This window comes from Laccaria bicolor, genomic scaffold (genome assembly GCF_000143565.1).
Source record: "Laccaria bicolor S238N-H82 LACBIscaffold_40 genomic scaffold, whole genome shotgun sequence".
NCBI classification, from domain to species: Eukaryota; Fungi; Basidiomycota; class Agaricomycetes; order Agaricales; family Hydnangiaceae; genus Laccaria; species Laccaria bicolor.
Window position 1 is genome coordinate 207,344 of NW_001889911.1, and position 18,123 is coordinate 225,466.

At 45.6% G+C, this 18,123-nt stretch overlaps 6 protein-coding genes across 6 annotated transcripts; 2 read left to right on the forward strand and 4 right to left on the reverse strand.

Moving 5' to 3' along the window:
• Window positions 1–3,246: 3,246 nt before the first annotated feature.
• Window positions 3,247–5,859, forward strand: LACBIDRAFT_332326 (uncharacterized protein; the record flags this gene model as incomplete). Its single annotated transcript, XM_001886783.1, has 7 exons — window positions 3,247–3,303; window positions 3,350–3,604; window positions 3,660–3,829; window positions 4,366–4,430; window positions 4,531–4,904; window positions 4,955–4,970; window positions 5,018–5,859. The coding sequence occupies 7 exons, from the start codon at window positions 3,247–3,249 to the stop codon at window positions 5,857–5,859; spliced, it is 1,779 nt and encodes a 592-aa protein (XP_001886818.1).
• A 1,419-nt stretch (window positions 5,860–7,278) lies between these two features.
• Window positions 7,279–7,776, forward strand: LACBIDRAFT_309462 (uncharacterized protein; the record flags this gene model as incomplete). Its single annotated transcript, XM_001886784.1, has 3 exons — window positions 7,279–7,427; window positions 7,475–7,653; window positions 7,706–7,776. 3 exons carry the CDS (start codon window positions 7,279–7,281, stop codon window positions 7,774–7,776), a joined length of 399 nt encoding a protein of 132 aa, XP_001886819.1.
• Window positions 7,777–8,841: 1,065 nt separating this feature from the next.
• On the reverse strand, window positions 8,842–9,496 carry LACBIDRAFT_309463 (uncharacterized protein; the record flags this gene model as incomplete). Its single annotated transcript, XM_001886850.1, has 2 exons — window positions 8,842–8,852; window positions 9,190–9,496. 2 exons carry the CDS (start codon window positions 9,494–9,496, stop codon window positions 8,842–8,844), a joined length of 318 nt encoding a protein of 105 aa, XP_001886885.1.
• A 1,626-nt stretch (window positions 9,497–11,122) lies between these two features.
• LACBIDRAFT_332328 (uncharacterized protein) lies at window positions 11,123–11,795 on the reverse strand (the record flags this gene model as incomplete). Its single annotated transcript, XM_001886851.1, has 4 exons — window positions 11,123–11,182; window positions 11,236–11,293; window positions 11,349–11,564; window positions 11,668–11,795. 4 exons carry the CDS (start codon window positions 11,793–11,795, stop codon window positions 11,123–11,125), a joined length of 462 nt encoding a protein of 153 aa, XP_001886886.1.
• Window positions 11,796–13,943: 2,148 nt separating this feature from the next.
• Window positions 13,944–14,691, reverse strand: LACBIDRAFT_309465 (carbohydrate-binding module family 13 protein). The gene is made up of 5 exons (XM_001886852.1): window positions 14,592–14,691; window positions 14,505–14,542; window positions 14,283–14,446; window positions 14,089–14,213; window positions 13,944–14,041 (listed from the first exon to the last, which is right to left on the reverse strand). Exons 1-5 carry the CDS (start codon window positions 14,680–14,682, stop codon window positions 14,022–14,024), a joined length of 438 nt encoding a protein of 145 aa, XP_001886887.1. The 5' UTR covers window positions 14,683–14,691; the 3' UTR covers window positions 13,944–14,021.
• Window positions 14,692–15,254: 563 nt separating this feature from the next.
• Window positions 15,255–18,035, reverse strand: LACBIDRAFT_309466 (uncharacterized protein; the record flags this gene model as incomplete). The annotated part of the gene is made up of 7 exons (XM_001886853.1): window positions 15,255–16,446; window positions 16,508–16,609; window positions 16,655–16,865; window positions 16,917–17,505; window positions 17,572–17,642; window positions 17,762–17,835; window positions 17,890–18,035. 7 exons carry the CDS (start codon window positions 18,033–18,035, stop codon window positions 15,255–15,257), a joined length of 2,385 nt encoding a protein of 794 aa, XP_001886888.1.
• Window positions 18,036–18,123: the final 88 nt, after the last annotated feature.

Sequence of the window (18,123 nt, forward strand, 5' to 3'; positions counted from 1 at the left end):
AAGGAGGCGATATCGATGCTGGATGGCAGAGTTTCATGCAACGCGCTCACATTCGATCAGTTGACGACGAAAGTCACAACCTTCCTGTTTATCAAGGCCCAAGGACTGATGACTATCGTCTTTACGAAATAACTTGTCCAGTAGGATTGGCTTATAACATATCTGTTTATCTATGAACTAATCAGCCGCTGCAGATTGGCAAAGAAGAAACCACCGTTTTCCGAATCCTTCAAGCATTTGTGAATTGGAGCACAGTGTCTCCTCCCGTGAGATCAGCCATCGCTCGCAATTGCCATCCTGGACGAATTTTCGTCGAAGCTGCCTCTTTCAAAGCAGCCAATGCCATGGCTCGGCAATTCGACGTTCTCAAAAAAAGCGACGTGAGGGTTTTGCCTCATGAAGAAGCTCACCTGTGTCTATCAAGCGAAATCCGATTTACACCATCCCCTGATTCCTGGATTAGAATTCGAAAGGGTCGATATCGAGGGGACATCGCTTACATTCGCCGCGTCGATTCTAGGTCGCTGCATATTGATGCGATAGTCGTGCCTCGCCTTAACTACGATCAAGGCCGGAAACGAAAGCAGGGAATCCGGCCACAACAGCAGCTTCTCAATGCTCAAGACGTTCAAAGAAAACTTGGCCCTGGCAAAATAGAAAATCGTAATGGCCGCTGGTATTTCCAAGGGGAGACCTACACAGGTTGTGGTTACTTATTGATGTGCGACGTCGATACGGCCGTTTATTCACCAAAGCCTGGTTTCCCTACCACAGCTGAATTGAACGCCTTCAAAGAATGCAAAGAAATACCAACTCACGTCGTTATTGCTACGGCGACACAAATCGCTTCACGCACCCTTCGTCCAGGCGACAGGATTCTGATTATTGCTGGTGACTGCGTTGGATTATCGGGAGAAATTTGCACAATAACAGAAGACGAGGCAGAGGTGTACTTACCCGACCAAGATTTACTCTATTCATTGCCCTTACGAGACATCCAACGGAACTTCAAGTCAGGAGACAATGTGGAGGTTGTGGAAGGTATTCACAAAGGCCTAAAAGGTTTTGTCATGACATGCTGTGATCATGTTCTATCACTCTATGACCCGGATACCAGGATTGAGGTACACAACTCAACTCAGCTATTGATGTCGTTCTAACCTTTTAAATTCCTCCCTCAGGTCGAAGTCCTAAGCTGGCAGACAGAGTTTCAGCCTACACCACCAATGTTCGGCGTCCCATCTAATATTTCAAATATGGAACCAACAACGTCATGGGTTCAGGTTAACAGTGGGCTGAATAGAGAAAGCCTACGTTCCTTGGAGCTTATCAATATGAAATTTGATCCATACCGGAGCTACCAGGGTCGAGAGGTCATGGTCGTAAATGGAAACTTCAAAGGCTACTTGGGTCGCATAACGTCTACTTGCGCAGATGATAGTGTTATCGTTGAATTGAGCGCAACTATGCGAAAGGAGCGACTCAAATTGAGCGATCTCTCCTTGGCGTATGCACACTCTATCTTTCTCTTCCAACATATATTCAATTTTGAAATAGATTCGAGAACAGACCCCTACAACAAATCAAATCAGATGATGAGGACAACAAGCAAAGCGTGAACAGAACGGTAGTAATATCAGCCATGGATGTGCCGAAGACGCCAATGCCAAATACAGAGGAAATACCCGCAAGCCCATCTTGGGATCCGTTGTCAGAAATGCCGAATACCAACGGTAAATATATTCTGCAATTCATCGATCAATAAATTTTTGAGTCCGATATAGACGCTGCTTGCTATTGGCTCGCCGATGATCGCTTCAAAGGATTGCGCATCTGTTTGAAAATTGCGGATATTGATGTGCCTACGGAGTATATGGCTTACAAGAACAAGAATTTGGAATTCTTGGAGTCTAAAGGCAACACAGCCGTGGTCAGTTTTTTACGAGAACGGCAACACATTCCAATGCAGTACCTGGCGCCCGTCGCTCCCGACACAAAACATGTGTTGGTAACGGCCATCAGAGGTGACCGTATGGGAAAGGTTTTCAGAGTTTTGACATATAGTGCACTCGAATGCAAACTGAGAGACATTAGCATACAACCCATCCGCAAGAAAGACGATTTGATGATAGAGACTCAAAATCTTGTTGTAGTTCATCCTGCAAAGAAGTAGACTTTGACTAATCTGTACATTTACGGATTATCATACATTGCATCGACCTCTAGTCAATCTCTTGTACTCTGTACGGACAGTGAACATTGTGACAGTCATCGCCTATGCCCCATCGCAGATGTGTTTCTGCGAAAACATCATATGAAAGGTGAGCCCTCCTTGACCATTCATACGTTCCAACTCCTTCCAAACCGTATGATAGATGCCATATCATGGGGCAGCCTCGGCCACATGGCCCGTTCCACAAACATGTCGACCAGTAGTATTCAATCGACCGACGTTCCAGTTGGTCGATGTCATATGTTGTAGGTGATCCTTGGCATGAGATTGATATTCCGTTGACGGTCATCCATGGGTAAAAACAATAGATTCGAAAAGGAGAAATTGCGTTCATTTGCGACGTCAAATTGGAGGACAACAATGTCAACAATGCAGATGAGCTTTGACTTTGGTGGATTTTGAGCTCCGTTCCCTAATCATGGGTAAATAACGTCGATATTGTGAAATGACTCGATACTTACATTGTGCATCCTGACCCACAGAATGCTTTTCGTCGAATCTTCTCTGTCTGGATTGACCTCTCCAGTCTCTCTGTCCACGAAACCATGACTGTCGCACCATGCAACCCACTCAGTCATTGTACCGGATGGTGTCATGATGTCGATATCTTCAGGGGGATAATCAATGAAAAAGCCAGGTTCTATGACGGCCAAAGCTACTGATCCCCCTATAAGCCCATGAACACTCTCCAATATCTCGAATAACGAATCCATGACTCCGTCGTCCATGAAAGCGCGGATTACGCTCCTGACACGAGTGCTAACGACAGAGCGACAGCTTTCCGCAAAAACAGAGTTTATGTGACTGAGCCGAACAAGTTTCGAAAGGGATGGTTCATCGCTAGTAGCCTGCTCGATGATACAAGAGACTATGTCTGCTGGCAACTGCTCGGGTATTGACATTGTAACCAAAGTAAGCAGAGATGGCACAGTTTGTTATTATTCTTTCCCTTTCCTCATGTGACAATATATATATCAGGACACGCCGGAATGTGAACCTACCTTCACACCATCATGTCCTCTGGTTTTTATGTGACCAGAAACAATGTGATAAAGAATCGCGCCGCCATAGTAAGCTTCAATCTGTCTATGTAGAAGTAAACTAAGCTTTGTGCAGTTCCACGCTCGCACGTACTGGGGATTGCTGTACGAAACAGACTTTAACACGCCACAATTGGTGCGCGTTCCCCTTTACCTAGGAAAAACGAGCGCCAAGAGCTTGGACGACTTGGACACGGACATCTGGATTCGCAGTGGTTCCTTCTTCACTCAATGCATCGACTTGGACGAAAATCGTTTACATGTAGGCCCCTCCAAGGGCGGTAGGCCATACCGTCTTCGTCCTCCTCTCACCATCTACTATTCCAAACGTGTAAGTAATTTTTTTTTGTCACTTTTTTGTACATCCCTGATCCAACCTCTTCTAGCCACCTCCGCCAACATATGCCAGGCACTTCAATAGGGCAATCAAACGCATTTCTGGTAATACAATCGACAAATGGCACGGTAACGTCTTGGTAGTATGTCACGGCAAACGAAGCGCCGTGGCAGGTGTTCAAATGAAGGATGTCTCTTACATCAACAAACGCATCGTTCGGTACGTATGCCGGTCCTTCATCTATGCATTAATAAATTTCTCAAGCAGGTTGATAACCGATGGTACGCTTTCTCAAATCCCGTAATAAGCACTACCCTCCCAGTTAGGAAAATCTAGTTACCGGATTGTTATATATACAAATTCACCTGTTCTCGAGCGCTAATCATGTCCAAGTGGATTGCCATTCGTATTGCGCGAAAACACAAGAACTTCTTGTCTCGAGATAGTCGTATGTTATGTTACTAGCTTGATTCAAGACCACTCATAACCGTAACCCTAGAAATTGTGTCAAATCATGTTGTATGCCTCCAAATCGCGACTTCTCTTTTTCCGCTTTACTTAACATGATAAAGATAACAGGTGTGGCGGCAAACCTGATTATGGGACTAACTATACATTCAAACGTCCAACAAACACCTCAAATCACTTTGGATAGTCATCTTCCAACGTGGAATGAATTGGATTAGGACTATTATGTATTCCACGTATGGCGTATTGTTCTACCCTTTTTCAATCTCCGACTGCGAAATAAATAGTGATTCTCAAGTTTCTGGCATCGCAGCTTCCCACCTAACACTTCGTTTCCTATCAAGAAATTATTGTAAGTACCGCCACGCATGACCTTTTTGTTTTCTTATTGAGAAGCCCACAGACAATGGCATTCAGTGACCCTGCCGTACGCAACCGTTTAATCCATACAGCTCAATACTGCGCGAGTCCAAACTGGAATTCCAGAGTAGGATGGGCCAACTCAAAATCTGGTCAAATCTTGGTCGATGCCAAAAGTGGAGACGAAATGTTCTGCATCGTAGTGGGCACGGTCTCCGAAACACGATTCAAGATGGGGCCCATTGGAAACTACAACCCCGAATTCAACAAGCTCAAGGATGCCAAATACACTTTCGGTTTGGACGAACCAACAAATCCTGATTTCAGACCCGACTGGGCCACCGCTGTCAAAGCCTTAGAGAACGCTGAGAATCTCATACAAGGGACTAAAGATCATCGACACTTTATTGAGAAAATTGGCAATCTCAGGTCGCTGCGACTGAGCGCTCGTGTTCTCCAAGAAAAGGTATGGTTCAATTACAATTATCAACTCAATGATCTAACCGCAAATCACAGGATCCCGGAGTATCAGGTAAATGTGTTTGATATTATTGTCCCCGCCATTGACATTTTTCATAGATGAAATTAAACTATCACATTGGCCTGCGCCGCCAGAGTATCATGACGCTCTAGCCGACTTGGAAGACACGCACACTGTTGCGCCACTCATGGCTTACAACGAAAAAGAATCTCAAATTTTGCCTGAGGAATTGCCATCCGTTCTCAAAGGAACTCTTGTCGAAGTAACCTTCACCCTCCGCCATTATCGTATCAAGAATGCTACGCAAGACAGCCATACATACACTGGAACAATCGAACAGATCATCATCTTAGAACGCGCACCTCCCAAGAAGATCAGTCCTTACCGTAAAGGAAGTGGACCGATCCGCATCCGACCTTCAAATGTTCCCTCTCGGGAAGAACAAGCAGCCGCAGTTCGCGCGTTCTCGTGGTCAAGACCTACCATTCGCGATCCGCTTCCAGTCATGCAAACCGCTGGCTCCTCAGTCAATCTGACAGCAGACGATGCCTCCCAATCTTTTCATAACGTTCAGGGACCTGAACTCGAAGCTTCCAACATTCCGGTTGCGGTCGCAGACGGTCACATTCCATCTTCCGGTATTACCATTTCTCCAACTCCAGCCCTCGATCAAACGGCCCCACTTTCACCAACTACTTTCCCCACTGTGCCACCTTCAGCTGCAGTGGCCGCATCCTCGATGACGTCAAGTGCGCCCCCCCTTGAGAACCATGATACATTGTCACCGACCACCAACCCTATACCACCTTCAGGTACCTCAGAGACTCAGAACATACGGGCCCGCCAAACACTTATCATTCCTTCCTTAAAAGCTTTAGGGAAACGAAAAGCGGATGAAGCTATTGACGATGAAAGGCCAACCAAGAAATCCTCCAAATAAGGTATAACATCTTTAATCTTGTGATCTTGACGAATTGCATCTAACCATATCTCAGGAGAGACATCATATCCTTGAATTTTACACGGCGGTTTCCAAGATCATGATTGTTACATCTCCATTTCGTCAGCAACGGCTTTGGTTTATCCTTTTATGCATATCTCTCACCTCTTGACGAATTCTTAAACACCGCGATTATTCGTGCCTAAGGAAACTTAGGCCTTCCTCCATATGTATTATTTTTTTGCCATGCCTTCCACGTTTCCTTTTCAGTATGTCTCTATTGCTCTTCTGCACTTGCCTCGGATTTACGCATCGCATTCACGAGGTCATGCTCAATTCAATATGTGGCTAGTACCAGGAACTGCGTAATGGCGTGTATTGATATGACGTATGACATTTATTGTAATCTTTGTAACAACATAGTCTCAGTATATTTACCGTAACATAAAAGACAACTAAATTTTGAGCTCCAGTTTCTGATATCCGCGTTGAAAATTTTGGCATAACTACAAACGTACGCTTTCCAGCAATTAATCATATTCAAAGCTAACTGTTTAATAGAATGAGTAGTTCTCTTTCATGCAATAATTCGTCGGATCGCCAAGTATTTCAAGTGCTCTACTGGTAAAACCTAACTCACCTTTGATCAAGGTTGCGCTAGGCATTTCAAAACCCAGCTTGTACACACAACGCCGGTTTCTTGCTTACGGCAAACAGTTGTTCGTCACTGAATACGATCCTATTTCCAACACCTATCAAACTCCTACTTTTGAATACCAACTTCGAGCTACAACTCACCTGCATGTAGTGCGATGGTTCTGATGCGCTGGGATAAAGTAATTTAGCCAATCTGTCGACTTGTATAAAATAACCACGGATCCTTTAAGCCACGTACATCTTCCAAAAAAAAAACATTTCTCTGCCCCGCTGTACCTCTCACCCTTGAGCAGCAGTACCCTACAGAATATGTAGATTTCCGCCTTGATCTAAACATCGTCGCACTCCATACTCGTAACGCCGAAAAAAGGTTAGTATTGACCATTACCTTACATGCAACACATTGAACTGGCCTTCTTGTTCACGTTTTTAGGGTTCTGCACCTGTTATCATGCGTATCTGTGAACCCAAGACAAATGCTACTTATCTTTGTGTCTGACAAAATCATCGTACATGGAGCCAAATCAGAAGACGATTCACGCTTTGCATCCCTTAAATATGTGAGTGCTAAGGCTTGGTCTGGACGGACGAAAATTTCTCCAAGTTCAACCTACAGAACATCATCCGTAATTGACATCAAGTTACCCAATCGCCTGGATAGCTTGACTCATAGTCACGGACAGTTCAGCTGTTATAAACTCTCTCGCATTATATAAACTCTCTCGCACTCTATAAACTCATCGTTCACCACAACGCCCCAAAATGAGGACAAAACTGTTTTTGAGGAACAACGTATTGACCAAATCTCCTCGTCGCAACGATGAAATCGAACACGTCCTATGCAACATCGGTAAAGTCAAGAAGGAGGTCGATGATGTTTTCGGCGACCATGAATGGGCCATTGTAATCTAGTGAGTTCATAGCCGTCGTTTCGGAATCCATACTTATCACCTTTTAGCAATGGACTTCATAATTCGAGGAACGTTGGTCGCCACTCGACAGTTTTCGCCTTCGTGCAAGGCGGCCAAAACCTTTTTTTGCAATGCTGGGCCGTGCACATCTTCGAAAATGGACGCACTGATTATTTCTTCGACCCGAGCCGCGAACTCCTACGTCAACAGATGACGCCCGTTAGCAGTAAGTTCTTCATTTGAATCCCTTACTGAGATTGGACTCGATATCACCATAGTAATCTTCGCCAACGGTTTCGTCGCGCACACGGTGACCTTCAAAAGGGATGGGAGGATTACGGTGGAGTAAAAGATCGCTAAATAGTATAGACGTGAAAACTTGCAGATATACCCCTAGACACAGAGCAAATTAAATGCGTAATTCATCTATATCTATGTGCAGGTTACAAGGCATAACCTAGCCCACTTAAAATTAGCTACGCTCAGTTGATCTCGATCCGCATTTAGCACCCGATCTTTTTCAGTCACCATCGTTCTCCGTCCAAGCCTTTAATATTGAGTCGCTGTCGTCTTGAGCCTCGGCCACAGTTGGAGGCAGTGGTATAAGTACATCATATCCCATGAAGCTCTGCACGTCCTCACCCGACGAAATGTTAGCTTAGTAAGAAGAAATCTGATCCTGGACTTGATGGCTGTGTGGATTCCCCTAGAGCAACACAGAGCGATGCTGATCATCTGCACTCATTTTTTTTGTGCCTAAATTCAGAATTTTAATGCGATTTAACTACAAAATAAATCCAACCCATAAAATCCAAGCAAGGGTTTTGTTGACATTGGAACAATGTCAAACTCTAGTTCTGATTGGAAATCAGTAATATACAATCTACTAAAGGTGGGAAGAGGAGGGGGGTCAAAAGGACAGGGTTCATTGAGGGTCCATGGGGGTGGGAAGACCCTGAATTGCCATTTTAGGTACAGTCATCCACCCACCAATGATATGCCACCATCATTTGATGCACTTTTGACCAACTAATATCTCACTCAATACTACATCAATCTTTGTGAAATAAATTGCAACGTGCACTACAAGCTCACATCTACCGTAGTACAAAATTTGGGAACAATTGAAGCAGTATTGGTGCTGCTGTGAAGTTTTCAAAACAGACTGTTTTTGGAAATTGCTGCAATACAGTCACACCACCCAATGATACACCCATAATTTTGACTTTTCTTCCTGACCTGTGGTTCAAACATTCTGAAATTTGGTAGGGTTATAGAATGTAATTTATCTCAGATATTTATGTAGTTTTTATGGCTGAATGTTGTACTTCAAATTGTTGGACGCAATTTCTCAGTTTCGGCGTAGTCTCCTGTAGGCAACTCCTATGATGATGGTGATGACAGTCGATCTCCCTCATATGGAGTCTGCTTTTAGTCACGCCCATCAAACCGTAGTAAAATAAATTGATCACGTGTTGTTCCCACGACCACGTCATATTCACTAATTAGTGATGCTTTCAACGCGATATTGAGGAGAGCAGACGCGTTCTATGTCTCAAAACCCTCAAAGAACCCTTACATAAAATTCAACAGTACTTCTGGAAGGAGGATATGCTGCCAAATCATTGGTCCACTCAAGTGTCTCTTGCAGAAAAGCGAAAAAGCATCAAGTTTGCGGCATCTGGGTCGCTGACCTCGTCCTCCCAGGTACCCACATCAGGTAGAGGGTTTGACGTGGTCGAGTCTGACAATAGAGGCAAACTTTGTTGTCGACAGGCCCAAACTCTGTTGTTGACAGGCCCAAACTTCGGCCTTTCCCATCTTCGATACACTCTGGCCCGAAATTTCATTACTTTTTCTTTGGTAACTGTGTTTAAACGATGTTTGGAGGTTCTGAGAACCGGGGGTGGCGAGATAGGCTGGGTAGGTTTGAAATACAGTATCTTTGATGATGGGTGTACCGGAATTTGCATCGTGAGTAGTTCACAAAGGGTAAAATGGGCGAGGAGGCATTGCAAATGAGTGAGAGGAGTACTGGGTGTATATTGAGGGTGTTCATCGCTGAGCATGGCTGCGGATGCCTTTCACTATCCAAACCCGACACGTCGTGTCTCGTTGATTAGCGCTCTCACATGACTCAAACGTGGGAATAAAGGGCATCAATTTTTTACTACGGTTTGATGGGCGCGATTGAATGCAGACTAGTTTCGGCGTATCATTAGCAGGTGGATGACTGTAGTTTAAAATCATTTTTTTCTGCAACAATGGTTCATCAAAATTTCCCAAAGTCCAGGATCAAATGCAGAACTAAAAAAGGAGTCGATTGCGCTATTTTCATGATTTTAGGGGTCCATTTGAGGGCTGGCCAATATTTTGGGGGTAAAATTTCTCATTTCATCAATTTTGAAAAATCGGCTCGTGGAAATCGAAGCGTTGAGTCCTAATCTTCACATTTCTGCAATAAAAAGTACTATTGAAGGTTGTGCAGGGTCCTCACATCACGATCACAAAATTAGTTGACTTTGGCTGTCCGCGACTGTACTGTCATTTTGGCTCCGATGATGGATCCAGCTTGCACAGCGGCCAATGGGGAAAGAGCTCTTGCAGCGCGATAGCGGAAACCGCGGTCCCCAAACGTGATCTCGGCAAAAACAGGGGTAGGAATAACTCAGTTACGTATACATAGTTGATAAAGTGCTCTCGAAGTCGGGGTGAGCGAAGCGTCTTATTTTTATTCTCTACCCAGTACTGATTGGGCAACTAGAGTTTACGCTAAGAAGTGCACGTCCTGCTCTAGCGGAAGAACCAGATCAGTCTATAACCATGGAGAAGCTAGGAAAATACTGCAGCCTAGGTTGGTGGCAGACAGAGCACCTTCCATGGTAGGTACATATTTTTTTCTGAAGGGTGCGCCAGCTAATTCCCATCTTCCTTTGAGCAAAAAAACTCAGTAATTTTCTCATAGCTGCGAGTGCGGACAAGAAAGCGGTTCTTTGGTGATAACCAAACCGATCCTCCGCCCCAATTAAGTACGGTGATAGGCAAATCCATTGGGTGTTTCCTAGGCTGCGTAAGCCTTTGACTGCGTCGAGATTCGCCGCCGATGGGGCAGAAACATGGACTTTGGCAACATCCATTGGGCCCAAAAAAAATCAACGGACACTTGCTAAAGAACGATACTGCTTGGAGAGTGAATCGGATGGGGATGTATAGCAAAATCCTCTGCACGATCCCAGAGAGTCATTTCTCGCCAAGTCACTTCAACTATCCTTCACCCAATTTACTTTGTGGGGGCGATAGCCATATCATTTTGGTCAGTGAATTTTGGAACTTGCAAATCAAAAAGAATTAGAATTGTAACTTCACCTAGAACTTCCCAGGTGAAAACAAATAATGGGTGAACATTTCTTCCTGGTGCAGTTCATCAACCAGTCCAGTAGGGTATGACCAACAGAGCATTGGTGATTTGATTGATTCCATGAATCCACTTTTTCACTAGCAACTGTCCACTAACAATCATACCGCGACCCTTCTGACCACTGTTGTGGTCATCGTCATAATGACCAACTCGCCATTTCCACCCAACCTTGTGTCAGCTGTTGTCATAGACACTGGTGGATCGATTATTAACTCTTTCGGTGTCAGGTTTCCAACACTAGATTGGTCCTGGCCATCGCTGCCAATGGGACCCAGTTTTACGAGGCGCCAAAGACGCCAGGGCTTCCTGAGGATGAGTCGTCACTTTGCAACAGAATCTGAACTGATATTATGAAGGTAGTACTTATGATAGGCAGCAAACAGTACATACGTGACGACTTCCTCTCTTATCCATATTCAAGTATAATGTGTTGTTCAGCCACCCAATCCTAATGTCAAGATCAGAGTCAGCAGAGGCCATTGTCCATGTAAGAAAATGCTCACTTCCATACATTTTCCTCAGGGTCACTTGCATTGAAGACCCAGCTGACTGGATAAGGATTGGCGACAACGGTCCCGTCTGCCAACCCTGATTCAATCGTAACATAATTTCCATTGTGCACACTCCTAATTGAGTAGCCAGCTCCCATTGGAGAGATTTCCCACTGTTCAGAACGCCAGTCAGTATACGCCGGAGTAGTGTAAGGGGGATTTCCATGCCTGTTGATTTTTATTTCCATGTGCGGGGTGCGCTAAAGATCGCGTCAAGGTAGGTGTAATACTAAGTAGTAGGAAGGACAATGCGTGTTGTTTAATAGCCTACCAATGATTAGTAGTCTTATTATTCCCTGCATGGAGATCTACAACATGATTGGGACTAAAGGCCTGTTTGATCTTGTAGTGGTGTTGCAATCCTTGGTAAGTGTGATGACCAGTGACATGCCGTGACATAGTGTCACAGGGCCAATTTCTTGAGACATGGACTTTGTACCTTCCACAACACCAATCCAATATATTTTTTGCAGTGGGTTTGAGGGAATGATGTGATTGAATCCACTGAGAGAGTTTTCCATGTAGAAAATGTATTTATTGCTCCAAAAATGCGAAATCAGCTTGTTTTCCCTGCCAAATTTGGCACTCTGGAGAGATTGGACTATAACTTTCCAACCACAACACGTATGAACATGGTTTGTAGGAGGATATTACTTAGAATTTGAATTCCAATCGATCTACGGATCCAGAATTTTTATTTGTGGCCCCTATGTCGAGATCACCCCTAAGAATGAGCACTTTAACATAGTTATGGGGTAGTAATTAAAATTATGGACCCGTAGGATTGAAGCCACATACTAATCGGTTATTTAGTCTCTGCAAATCTAAGCCAAAATCCTATCCATTGTAATGCTGATAGCTCGAGTAGGCAACATTGGGCTAATAGGTGCTGTATAGCCACCAAAATCAGACACATTGTAGATTTTTATACAATTGAATAGAGACTATCTATACAATTCTGGCGCATTTTTTTCTTGTAAATCGGTGGAGATTTGACTGAGCTACATCATTTACAACTTTGAGCTTGTCGGAGAAGCATCACCAGTCTGCCAAATTGGGAAGGTGCCTGTTTTGGCCACTACTTATAGATGGCCCAAACTTGTAAATGGTGTAGCTCAGTCAAATCTCCACCGATTTACAAGAAAAAAAATGCGCCAGAATTGTATAGATAGTCTCTATTCAATTGTATAAAAATCTACAATGTGTCTGATTTTGGTGGCTATACAGCACCTATTAGCCCAATGTTGCCTACTCGAGCTATCAGCATTACAATGGATAGGATTTTGGCTTAGATTTGCAGAGACTAAATAACCGATTAGTATGTGGCTTCAATCCTACGGGTCCATAATTTTAATTACTACCCCATAACTATGTTAAAGTGCTCATTCTTAGGGGTGATCTCGACATAGGGGCCACAAATAAAAATTCTGGATCCGTAGATCGATTGGAATTCAAATTCTAAGTAATATCCTCCTACAAACCATGTTCATACGTGTTGTGGTTGGAAAGTTATAGTCCAATCTCTCCAGAGTGCCAAATTTGGCAGGGAAAACAAGCTGATTTCGCATTTTTGGAGCAATAAATACATTTTCTACATGGAAAACTCTCTCAGTGGATTCAATCACATCATTCCCTCAAAACCACTGCAAAAAATATATTGGATTGGTGTTGTGGAAGGTACAAAGTCCATGTCTCAAGAAATTGGCCCTGTGACGCTATGTCACGGCATGTCACTGGTCATCACACTTACCAAGGATTGTGCACCACTTGTAGATACCTGGAACAATATCTCAGATTTGTTCCATTGGTGAATTCGTTGGATCAGAGAATGATACAATCTGGCATCCAACTGGCATCGATTGCTGAAGCGCTGAGGGAGGAGTGACTAATCATGTTGTCAACGTCTTTTCCACGATCAGAATGAAGTCACCTTGCTGGGTGCCAGACATGCCAGCGGTCCAGCACCATGGCCTTTTTTTTTCACGGTGTAGTCGGACTCTATACAGTGCTGATTGGGCGACTAGAGGCTAGGAGAACGGTGCGCGTCCTGTTTACCAAGGCAGATACCGCAGGCCCTTAGAACCAGTTTACAACCTTGGAGAAGCTAGGAAGATACGGCAACCAACTCATGGTAGGTTGGTGGCAACCTTCCGTGATGGTAGGGTACATATTTTTCTCTGCTGAGGCGCCTCAACTTCAAGCCTTCCTTTGAGCAAACAAACAGACACCATGACACACTCAGTGTTCTCGCGTCTCTCAAAGTTCTCTCAGAGTCATAGACGTCGGACAAAGCGGTTCTTTGCTGATAACCAAACCGACCCTCGGCCCCAATTACTTACAGTGACTTGACATGTCCATTGGGTGTTTCCTGGACCTCGAGGCTTTCGGCTGCAGAAACAGGGACTTAGGAAAATCTATAGAGCTCAAAAAATAATAATCAACGGACACTTGCGAAAGAACATTGACACTGCGGCTTGGAGAGGCGGCGGTCTCACCTGAGAGTGGTTTCATTTTCTCAAGAGACACGTTGAAGACACGATTGAACCTCGCATGTATATCACAACGACTCGGATTTATTTTTACATGTCGAATTTCCATTTCAAATTCTGCCAAATAATCACCTAGTTAGCTGTAGTGCGAGAAACCTGGTCAGCATTCACGCGCACGGCGTATAACAGAGATTAATACTGACCTTGCTCGAAAGTCCAAGTTTGGTTGGTACCCTTCCACCGACCCCAGATAGTGATGGGAGTTCCTGGGTTCGGGTTTCCATGATCAGACAAGTCGACGTTATGCCTGGTGTTCGGGACGCAAATCCTACATAAACCAAGCATGTTAACGCGTGGTATCCATCGAATCAGCATCTACTTAAAAGCGACAACATACCTGAGAACGTTGACGTTATCCTCATCAGGCCAGATGTTCCAGCCAAAAGGGTTCGTGGATCCGACAACAGATGCGTTATCGGACGCCTCGCCTTGAATGGCGAGGTATCTCCCTGTGGCGACGCTCTTGAAGTACCACAGCCCGTTCTGGGTCGATGCTACCCACTGCGTATCATCGCGATCAATCGATGTGGACTGTTGGTTTGGCGAGATAACTTCGTACCTTCTGGTTGTCCCCACCGTGCCAGTTATATCCGGCAACTAGTAGATTTCCTTCAGCCACAGAGGATCTTCTAGCAGTCATACGCACCAGACCTATTGTCGTGCGAGTTTAAATCGATGACGGTGTGCCCTTTCACGTTGACGATTTTGTAGATGTTACCGTCGCGAACGTCAGCCATGGTTGTGTAGGATGTATCCAAGATGTATCTTTATCTGATCATCTCGAGTGGGCTCACCTTTATACGCCACGGTTCCGAATTCGAAGGCCTTGGCGAGCAGCTGATCTTCCAATTATGGCCCCTCCTCAACCGTGCGTGAGCAGATGGGGCCAATTTGGGGCCAATGGGAAGCTCCAAGTCCATCTCCAACATTTGCGAATGATGATGCAAGATGCTTCCCACGTTAGGACGTCAGGACGACCTTTTGAAGTTCGTTATGTTGCGTATAAAACTATCTCTTCAATCTTCAAAACGACAAGTTGTCGACGGAGAAGGCAGCCTTTAGTACGATCATATAATAATTTATGGGAAACATGTGGATGCGAGGTCGCGCGTATATACTTTTACATCTCCAAATAGCCCAACGTAAACTGAGGCAACAACTCTCGAGTCATATGCACGCATATACCAGCAGAAAAAGAAGCAAGAGCAGAGCTAACAATCGAGAGTGGTGTAAGACGGATTCACAATAAAACGCGAGAAAGCATGTAACACGGACGGAAAGTAAAGCGATGAGTGCAGGGAAGAGGTTATCAAACGATGCCTTTGATGAGCATACTCTCCAGCCGGTAGAATTCGGGGACGATGGCAGCGTACGTCATGAATGCGTCGATGTCAGGCTCCGCAACTTTGGCCAAGCCAACCTGGGCCTCAGTGTCTGCCGTCGGTAGCGCAACCACCGGTGTGAGAGGGGTTGGCGTGGTTGGCGTCCCAGAGTTTCCGTTTGCGCTCAGAGCAGGGGTGACGACGCCAAGGTTTCCAAGCCCTAGATCTGGTGTAGTGAACGTGGTGGAGGGAGTCAGTACCGAGCTTGTGCTGCTGACGATTGTGTCAACGGTTGAGCCTGTTTGCGTCCTCAATCGGGAGGATCCAGCAACGTCACTGTAAGCACCACTGCCATAGAGGCCACCACCAATGACGCCAGGGTTTACAACCTGCCCCAGGCGTCCACTCCGCTCCAACTCAAGTTCCTCGTCTTCATCCTCCTCCACAAACACGGTAGCTCCAAGTCCCGATCGATGACCATATGGTGTGCTCGTCCCGCTGTTCCCTCCACTTCCACCTCCCAAATTCAGCCCTACCCCAAGCATGCTTCCACTTCCATTGATGTTAGTCCTCAGTGGCGTCTGCGAGCTTGCTACCCATCTCTTCCCCAACAAACGCTTGATTTCATCTTCAAATCCTGCCAACCCCCCTGAACCCCATTCCCGACCCCATACCCATCGCGCGACATAAGCCCCACCAAGAGAAGCTCGTCCTGGATATCCTTGGGCAGGAGCATTTCGATGGGGGGCAACTTGAGCAGAATCTACTTGTGTGCTTGGCACAAAGATGGGGGCATTGAATATGTCCCCGACAAGGTTGGCCACGCTAGGAAAATTGGCGGCCGCACCAGTCGCGAGGATCCTAGACGGGAGTGGGGCGTAATCGTATGGGTCAAATGGTAGCCCAAGGCTGGAAAGAGCAGCCGATGATCGACCAGACAATGGCGGTGTTTGGCTCAAACCAGATTTCCTGGGCCCCAATAGACCCGTTGCGATCATGCGAGACCATTTCACCCTGAATGAGAGTAGCTGGCTCTCAAGAAGACAGCGCGGGTTCGCGCGAAGATCACGAAACTCGTTGACTTTGATACCAGTTTCAAAACGGTAGATCCCTTTCACCCGAGAGTATGGGTAGCTGTCACCTTGAAGGTGCCAGAAACTGAATAGCTTGTCGTCAAGCCTTCAAACGCAGTAAATTGAGTAAGTGACTAGATGACGGCATTGAATGTCGATGTGCGCACCCAATAGATCCCCCTGGTGGCACGATGGCGACAAGGCGATCGAAAGCGCTCCAGCTCTTTGTATACATATCACGTACGAGGGCACGTGGGACATCAGCATTCCTGGAAATTGTAAGTAAGATGACACCATTTCGAAGGAAAAATTACCTGCTACAGAGTACGGCAATGTATTTCCGTTTTTCTCCTGGATCTTGAGCGGGATGAGGGAATAGATTATAAAGGCGCGTAGGGATATAATGCTGTGCTGGTGTGAGTAAGGTATCCATCGGACCAAAGGAGAGGACAGCGTCGCCTGCAGAGGGACACAAAGATAGGTATGTTGACAAATAGTCAGACGTGAATGGAGCCACAATGGTATCTAAAGATCAGGTAAATAGACTGAGAGAGCAACGAAAAACACAGAACCCACCTGGATCGAAACTGTAACGTTCCACAAGGTATCTAGAGACATTTCCAAGTCGCCTTCCCCCGCCAGAGACATCAACATCCCCGAACCACCCTCTAACTCTTCTGCCCTCCTCTCGACTCCCACCAACAATGTCTAAAACACCCTCATCCCAGAAACCTTGTCCAGGGGCGTGGCCAAGGAGGCTAGCAGCATTTTGATTGCCGCCATGAACCCACAGACCGGTAGCGCAGGCTTCAGCCTCGCTCATGCTCGTCCACTTTCCTGTTATAAGACTCCCCAAGAATGCGCTTGCCAGCTGTAAGCGACCAGTCCTTGCCCAAACTTCTTGAGGCCAACTTTCCCGTACCCGAAGCAGCTGGGCAGATACCATGGATGCGCTCGCAGGGATTCCTAGACGAGCTGCCATGTGATCTGGCCCTCCCAGTAGTGCTTCAATGGCAAGTGAATGGGTATGTGAAGATGTGTCTTGTGAAGTGGGTGTATTAGGCAGTGAAAATGAGTGAGCAGGAAAATGAGAATGAAGTGGAATATGTGGGTCCAGTGACGATAATGAAGGGACGGGGGACGATTTCCACCAGACGAGAGCATGCTAAAAATATACAGAGTAAAATAAATAAATCGGCTACCAGGAAATAACATAAAAGCGAAGACTAACCTGTGCAGAGCCTCCAATGCCTCTTATCCTCGTCAAGTCGTAGTTTCTGTGTAGTTTTTCGAAGAGCGTATCTGTATCACGTGATTTCACGGTGATCGAGAATAGATCATTAGTCATTTGGCCAAAGGCAATAGAGTCCGAGCAGAAAATTTGCTTCCGCTTCGTAGTGAGAAAAGAAGGGAGAACTCACCAAGGCCTTTGATCCACATCTCTACTGGCGTCGTGTAAGCATCTCCTGGCGTCGTGAATATGCCTCCCTGGGTTCTAGAGAAGGATATCGTGAGATCAGCGCTTCAAGAATAAAGTCGAGATGCACACTGGTATTCTGACAACTCCGTGTCAAAGTCCACGCTTTCCACCCCTACGAGTTCAAGACTCTCATCTACAATCGAGGCTCGCAGCTGGTCCGTCGCCAACTCAATGCCCAAAAAGAGCGCTGGTCCAATTTTTGGCGTAGGTGGCATTGCTTTTACGGATATATTAATGTTGGTGGTATCTTGGACGTGGTATTTCGAAGTGCTTGGCGCTACGATATAAGCCGAGCGGTGATTT